This window comes from Lactuca serriola, chromosome 3 (genome assembly GCF_051521515.1).
Source record: "Lactuca serriola cultivar US96UC23 chromosome 3, Lser_US96UC23_V15, whole genome shotgun sequence".
NCBI classification, from domain to species: domain Eukaryota; kingdom Viridiplantae; phylum Streptophyta; class Magnoliopsida; order Asterales; family Asteraceae; genus Lactuca; species Lactuca serriola.
In genome coordinates this window covers 65580148-65588621 of record NC_136410.1, presented here as the reverse complement: position 1 = coordinate 65588621, position 8474 = coordinate 65580148, and the positions used below count along the sequence as shown (strand labels likewise).

Sequence of the window (8474 nt, the reverse complement as noted above, 5' to 3'; positions counted from 1 at the left end):
TAAGTAACTAAGATTGGGAATATATAAGAGTTTAGTTACTTAGTATTTATCATTATACTTTTAATGAAAGGAGAATTAGAGTTCTATCCTACCTGTTCGACTAACGACTCTCCACCAGTAAAGGAAGCGGTGGGTGAGAGTGGACACCCATTAAACTACCATTTTATAGGTAGTAACCTTATATCCCCCCTTATAGACTGGCTTCATGAATGAGGCCTACTAACAGTAAGATTGACTTTACTCTTACACACACATACACACACACACACACACATATATATATATATATATATATATATATATATATATATATATATATTTATTAAACTTATAATAATATAAGGTATAAGAGTTGAATTTTAACTTTTAAAACTCTAGGGTTTGGAACAAAATGTTTCAAAGTAAGACTTTGCGTTTACAAATTCCAAAACTTGAGGGTAAGTTTTGAACTATTCAAATACTTTTGGTATCCATAACTTATGAGTTTAATATATATTTTATGAAAAGACTCTTGACATTTCATAACTTGAGGACAAGTTATGGAGTTCATAAAAACATTTATGTAAAAGACTCTTCAAGTTCCATAACTTGAGGACAAGTTATGGAAGACTTAAAACCATTTTATGATGACATTTAAAAATGAGACTTTTCACTTTCCATAACTTGAGGACAAGTTATGGATTTCACCAAAAACAATTAGATCAAAAAATACAACTAAAAAAATCTAACAATTTGCCTATGATCTAATTAAACTTATAAGTTCATATAATTCATATCAAACAAGTTTCAAGAAATTAGCCTAATCATATAAACTAATACAAAACATGAAACTTTGACAATTATCTTTTATTTAGATGAGAATCATCATTACCATATCAACAAAATCAAATTTTATGAACTAAAAAATTTTGTGGTAATGATTCTAATCCAAAATCGGCCAAAAAACTCGAAAAACTGCCCACTAGAGCACCAACGCGGCGAGCACATGAACTGGACTCGTCGAGTTGGACTTTTTCTGAGTGGACTCGGCGAGTTCGCTGTCCAGAATGCAGAAAATTCGATTTTTTTAACTTTGAAAATTACATTTGAATCAAATATAATAGAAAACATCCTAGGCTCTGATACCGTTGTTGGGTTTTAGTATACTAAAACATCCTATGGTGCACATACAACCCTAAATGTTTTGGATCTATGTTTCTCTAATTATACATGCAATATTCCAAAGCATTAATCCTACAACTAGCATACAAAATGATATAATCAACATAAAAGGGAGTTATAGAGTTACATCTTTGTTGTAGCTTGTAGAACTTCTTGAGTTTGGCCTTTAAGAACTTAGTGCCCCAAGTGTTGCACCTTAAATGGAATCACAACACATCTAGAACAAAGGAGGCTTTTGACAGAGTATTTCTTGCACCAAAATCGGCTCAATGATCTCCAGGAACACTAGTGTGTCTAGTAGTCAATTTTGGATGCTAATGGGCTTCTTATATAGTGTGGCAAGATTAGGGTTACACCATGTAAATCCTAATGTACATGACCTTCCTTATTCCTTAGGCTCCATGGGTTTAAATCTCCATGCATCATCCATGGGTTGTCACATGGGTTTAGCCCAACCTAAGGAATCATGGATTATTAGCCTACACCATAAGAATGAATGATTTTACCAAATCAACCCCTCTTATTTAATTAGTCTCTTTTGATCACAAAATTAATTCCAAATTAATTATTGATCAATACTAATTAAATAATATATTAGAAGTTATAGTATATTAACTAATCATAAATATCCTCTTCTTAAAAGTCCATCCTATCAAAATTATCCTGGTGATATGCAATCCAAATAGACCATGCTACTCTCGGGTTAAGTACATACCAATTATAGTTATGGGCTTAGACACCTAATCCAACAGGTATGCCTAGCGTACCAAGTTGAAGTCACGATCTGGATTAGCCGAGTACACCCAACGTACATCGTTCTGCTGGGAGTTAGGCTTGACGTGTTTTTAGGCTTCGTGTCTTGGGCCACTTCTTTGGACTAGTTGCTTTGGGCCATTTTGGCGAAGTGAATTATTGGGCTTAGGATAAGGCCATATGAGGTTTGGGCCCAATTTGTAAAATTAATTCATTAGTGTTCCTTTATGGATCTTTAGGTTTTTGGATTTTGGGCCTCAGTTTTGGTTCAGGTTGGGCCAGGGGTAAAATGGTCATTTTACCCCAAGTATGGATTATGGACCAAAGATTGGAACCCAATTGGTAATTGGATGTTGTTTTGATATTGATAGTTCCGAAATCTGTTAGCTAGCACCCAAGGATCGTCTGTGTGTTTCGGCAGTGCGAGGTGAGTCTTCTAACTAGGTTTAGCGGGTCGAAGGCAGGAATGTCCACCCATGGTTTTATGTTACAATGCTAGATGTTTGCATAACTCTTGCAAGCATTATGAGATAGTTTGTTGATGAGTATATTGTATGCTGAATATTAGTATCTGTGTTATACTTATCGAGTGAGGCCCGATACCGGGCGGGCCTGATGACTGTATGGTATGCTATAGTCTTTGTGATTATTGCATGTACTACCATGCTTATATGTTATATGATTATATGGTTATATGGTTATGTGTGTAACGGGCGAGGCCCGGTGACTGGAAAATATGCTAGTGTTTATGATCCTTTTATATGTTAGCATGATTATGTGATATATTGTATGTGTATAGTGGGCAAGGCCCAGGAACAAGAAAGGCCTGAGAATAATAGATCTGTAATCCGAGCGGGGCTTGATATCGGGCGGAGCCCGAGGACGAGTGGGACTCGAGACCGGGCGAGGCCCAATGGAGGGCATGGGCCTAGAATGTGATTTATGTATATATGGTATGTGGTATCTTGGGGAACTCACTAAGCTTTGTGCTTACGGTTTGTAATTTATGTTTCAGGTACTTCGGTTTTCAAAATGGAAGGGTTTGGGACGATTACAGAGCATATGCCACATGTTCCGCATACCGTGAATTACTCTGATTTTATGATGTTTTGCTAAATCTTGATTACCTTGGTTTATGGAGTTGTTATGTATTAACGATTTATTAATCTAAAAATGGAAATTTTATGTCATTATTTTGGGACGTTACACCCATGTTCAAAATCAGAGAATACGTACAAAAAACTATTTGGCTAAACCCTAGTTACCGACTAAGAAGCAGCATGTCAGTGTTTGGAACCACCAAGTAATGATTTTTTTTTCATTATTCACAAAACATTATTGATCTAAAAATACGATATCATAAAGTAAGCATTGAAAGCTTATGTTCATAAAATACAGTTATACAAATTATATTTTGTAAACAAAACAAAACAGGTCATTACTTATTTTGTGATATTTTTTAGAACAATGAAATCTTTATTTTTCGAATGAAATCACAAGGTATTGCAACTTTTGTAAAAAGTTAAAGATGAAATTTAGTATCAATAATAATAATAATAATAATAATAATAATAATAATAATAATAATAATAATAATAATAATAATAAGAACTAGAACAACAACAACAATAACAACATTCAATATCATGTTGGTGATTTTAATGTTATCAACATATTTTAGTTTAATTATTAATAATATGGAGATATGTTGAGTTCTATTTACTCTACGAGACTGAAGCGGGGTGCACACTCGGAGTAATAAATTTGAACTCAATATACGGGTGTCCAGAGGCAGTGCCTCTGGGTACAGGTTTCCAAGGGCAACACCCCTAACATGGTCGATGGGCAGATCCCCTGGTGGTGATTCTAATAACTACCTTTCAACCAGCTAAACAAATATAATTATCATGAAAGGGTCCAGACAAATATTTTCCCATCAAAAAGGTTTATGAAATCATATTGTTTGTTGTGTCCAATAACTACTTTTCAACCACCCTTTTGGCGCCAAATTTGGATGTTAACCACCATATAACCGCCAACTTCCTTCTATATAAGGAAGATGGAAATACAATTCAAAGATTAGAATCTAGTACACGAAAATAAGAACACTTTGTATTTCTATATCTCGAAGAACACTCAAAAAACATGGTAATCCGTGTTTTCAAATTAGATTGGTCTTGAAATCTAATTTGATCTTTTGAATTATCCCATTGATGTGCATTCTTGTAATTTGAGGAATATGGGTTGAATTATAGATTTCGGAAAGTGATTTCCAAACCACAATTCAAGAGATTATCCAAGTTTACATATTGTTGTTTTGATTCCCTAAATTCTAACGTATCATTATCATGACGAATGTATTACCGAAATGTGATATTTTTGATGAATGTATTACCGAAATGAATAATTTTATATAGAGTAATTTTTTTTTAAAAAAAAGATGTTGATTATAACTTTATACAAATATACGTTGCTTGAATGAAACTTCTAAAAGAATTTATGTGTAAAGGAATAAGTATTGGTAACACCATTTTTTTGAACTAGCATTTTAGACTTTAAGTTCTATGTTACGGCGAAGAACTTGTTTGCGATTAATTAAAAAGAAAAATAAAAAAAATTATATTAAAGACAAAAAACGCAACTTTAATGTACGAAATAACTTTTTGCAATTCGTATAAAAAATGTGATTTACAAACATCAACAATCCACGTATATTACGGTGACGATTATATCATACAAAGTGACCACAAAAGTGTCAAAATAAAGTTTCGGTCCAAAAAATGTAAAAGTTTATAACTTTTAAATAAAAGGAATACTAATAAAACCAAAAACAATAAAGAAAATTATGTAAGTGACTAAAATCGTAAATTCAAAATATAATGAGTAAAATCACAATTTATAAAATACAAAAAAAGAAAAAAACTGTTATATCAAAAAATTTAAGAAAAAAAATATATAAATATAAAAATTTGCTATGAGTAAAACCTAAATCTTTATTTCCAGAAAGGATGTTATTTATTATTTTTTTATTACATTTTGTTATTAATTTGATTTGATTTGATTTTAGCTAATTATATGGGAGTGCGACGGACATTGCAATTTAATATATATTCAATACATATGTAATGTGATATTAATGACACATGTTCAAAATGGACCCTTCAAGGGAAGTCAGCTTAAACCCAAATCTTGAATATAGGAAAAGGGTGTGGACCGCTTGTGTGTGTGTGTGTTTTTTTTTTTATTTTTTTTTTTTATTTTTTTATTTTTATTTTTATGTCTTATGTATGTTCCCTTTATCGAAAGAATATTCTTCTTCATTTCTTCTTTTTTCTCTACAACATTTTCCCTTGCCATGTAATTAATTACAAAGAATTATTGAGCACCGCATTCTGCTGGCATCATCTTATATCTTGACGTATCTTTACAATATGAGTAAAACATATGTTTTCTCCTTACCCAATTCAAACCAGCCATCTGCTGTTTTGATAGCGTTGCGTACTCTTTTCCTTCAACAGGATCCAAGCTCGAAACGGTTGCATTCGTTGAACATCCAGCAGTAGCCATTGGCGAGCTTGTTTTCTGCATCGAACAGCCTACCATTTCCAGTTCACCCATCGAAGCCACAAATGGTGCGTACTTATAGTTCACAGGGTACTTTCCTCCTTTTGTCGCCCACTCTGAAGCGTCCCATATGGTTGCATACAGCGACATTGGCTTGGATGGGTACACAGATGAAACAGCTTGACTGTGGATCACCTCTCTTATAGGTATATTATCTACTAGAAACCTGGAAAGATTACAGAAAGTTTCTCAGTTAAGATTTCATGAACTTGATATGACTAGTGCGTAAATCAGTAAATGGAGAGCTTACACAATGTGGTGATTGTTCCAAAGGATGGTGTATTGATGAAACTGCTGAGTGGGATCAAACCAGAGGTAAACCTTTTCTTCTCTTCCGGTTTTGACACTTCCATTGCCATACATATTTGTTTGGAGAACCCATTGCCTTCTTTTCTCATGGCCAAGTAATTCAAAGTCTATCTCATCATGGTTATGTGGAAATACATCTGCATTAGACATCTGGAAATGCATGCGACGACAAAAATCAAATCAGACCATCTTTATAAGACAGAAATAAGTACTGGTAAGAAACTAAGAAAAATAAAACTTACATAGAAAGCGAGTACTACCCCTGAAGTAAACCCCATTGGCAGCTTTATTGCAGCACTAAAGAATCCATGGTAGTATGTGTTCTTTGAAATCAATCCAGAACCTATATACCACACGAATGGAATCAAGAAAACAAGAATACATCCACACATACACACAAATGTTGTATAGATTGATACTTTTTTGTCAGAAACTGCTTAATTCAAAACTAGCTTACAGTGTTTACCTGAGGTTTTGTCTAAAATGATATCAGCATATGATCCGTTGCTTTTCAGATGAATATTTGATGATCCAAACAAAGTTGACATCCCTTGGGTGATGGGTATACGAGGGAAACGGTTTGTTAATTGCTCAACTGATGGTGGCCGATAAACTGGACCTCGTGAAGAAACGGATGAGAGTAAACCGATAAAGATAACATGACAAAAAAGGAGAAAATGTGCCATGAAACTTTGTATTGATAGTGGATACAAGAGGATTAAGATTTAAGATTATTGTGTGTGTATTTATGGAGGGTGAATTAGATTTATTTATAGTGGAATTATGCAATTTGCAAGTTGCTTGGCTGTTGCAAAGCTGGATGTATCTTTGTGAAGATAGTGACAAAACATAAACGATTCCCAATTGATTCATGTCGGATGATTGGGGATCGCTTTTAGTTGTTTTGTTGGATTTGGTTTAGAATGCACCGGTTTATGATGAATGTTCAAGTTCAATTCTATGATGAGATGGTAGGTGATTTGGAGAGGTTATAAAAAGGGTAGGTGGGAGGGTCCATACGAACTAACGTAACCGATCAATACAATTGGAGACAAGCGTCAGCTTCATATATTTTTGTTTTTCTTTTTAATTTTATATACATTTTTTAAGGTATATTGGGTTTAACAAAAATTATACTCTAGTACTAGTAATCTAAGTTATAAAAAGTTTTAACTTTATACGATCCGTTTGAACAAAGCCGAAACATTTTTTTTAAGGGAAAATATATTGTAGGCACATTAAAGTTAAGGTAATTTTCCAATTTGATCATTAAAGTTTTAATTTTTTGTGTAATAAACTATTAAACTCACATTTTACTTGTCAAATAAGTCATTTTCTTCGATTTTATACGGCTTCCCAGTTGACATTGTCTACGTATCAGTTAAAACAGTTAAAATATATTTTTCTGTTAATCCGATAACACCTAAGATATGTCATGTCAATAAATGAAATACGATACTTAAAACTCATCCTCTTCACCTGCCGACCTCCATTCTTCATTTTTCACTGTAAACGAACCTCCCGAGCTAGGGTTTTGAAGCAATTTTGTGATTGAGTTGAAGAATCAAAGAAGTTGCTGCAATGGCACCATCGGACCCTAATGGACTGTTCTTGATGGTTGAACTCAACCATCAAGGGGTATTTACTCGTAACCCTTTCTCTTCCATAGACGGTGAGAAAACCATGTTCAATGATGTTGATTTTCTGCTATGACATATTCTGTGTGTTTGACCTTATTTAAACATTTCATGCATGAAGAATGTAAAAAGATGCACTACCGTGAACCATGTCTTTCCCTGATGGATGTGTTTAATCCCATTTCAGATGATGTGGAATATGTTGCTTTTATTTTGATGCTTGTGGAACAAATGGTATAATTTCTATTTATGTGTATTATATTGGGGTTGGTGTCGATGGGTGGTTTGATGATGAAGATAATGAAGATGTGGAACGTGAGTCTTGTACATATGGTGAAAATGAAGATAAAATAGATGATCTTATGAATATAGATGTGGAATTCAGTGAGGATGAAGTGAATATGAACATGACATCTAATGATCCTTTCTTGAGTAAGTTGTCTGTTGATGTGAAGGAGGACAACATTGTAGATGATGATGATGGGAGAGAAATTAAACCTAACATCCAAGTTCATTATATTTTTAATGAGTTAGTTCACTTGAAAAAACAAAAACCCATTCTTTGAATGAGATTTAAGGATTTAAGGCAAGTAAAATCAATGTTGTGGCTAATGGATATCAATTGTGTTTTGAAAAGAATGGTAGAAAAAAGACTTCTAGTGAGGTGTAGTAAGGGTGCTCGCACATTTAGAGTATAGGCTTCTTTGTAAAACCCAGTTACAAGTAAACATTGCTTTCGAGTTATCAATTAAATTTCAAGGATTTAAACCTTGGTCATGATGTGAGCACTTGTATATCACGACGTGATCGTGCCGAAGGAAACGTGCACCCTATTTAATTGTCATGACGTGACAACCCCTGCATGCCAAAACCCTAATTTTGGGGATTATCCCTCTATCACCTCTCTTTACCCTCCAAAAACCCTAATCTTCCATTATTGATCTTTGAGCTCCATTTTTTGTGATTTGAAGCCTTGAAAAGGAAGGGAAG

At 33.7% G+C, this 8474-nt stretch overlaps 1 protein-coding gene across 1 annotated transcript; it reads right to left on the bottom strand.

Moving 5' to 3' along the window:
• Positions 1-5209: 5209 nt before the first annotated feature.
• LOC145092503 (putative xyloglucan endotransglucosylase/hydrolase protein 33) lies at positions 5210-6604 on the bottom strand. The gene is made up of 4 exons (XM_079030444.1): positions 6314-6604; positions 6090-6190; positions 5789-5997; positions 5210-5704 (listed from the first exon to the last, which is right to left on the bottom strand). Exons 1-4 carry the CDS (start codon positions 6531-6533, stop codon positions 5290-5292), a joined length of 945 nt encoding a protein of 314 aa, XP_078886570.1. The 5' UTR covers positions 6534-6604; the 3' UTR covers positions 5210-5289.
• Between the last annotated feature and the right edge of the window lie 1870 nt (positions 6605-8474).

Bases quoted from the DNA above. Each gene is read 5' to 3' on its own strand.
- LOC145092503 (XM_079030444.1), bottom strand. From the start codon at position 6,533: ATGGCACATTTTCTCCTTTTTTGTCATGTTATCTTTATCGGTTTACTC. The intron at 5,998-6,089 runs GTAAGTTTTATT...ATGCATTTCCAG, and splicing joins GGGTAGTACTCGCTTTCTAT to ATGTCTAATGCAGATGTATT. The intron at 5,705-5,788 runs GTAAGCTCTCCA...TAATCTTTCCAG, and splicing joins TGGAACAATCACCACATTGT to GTTTCTAGTAGATAATATAC.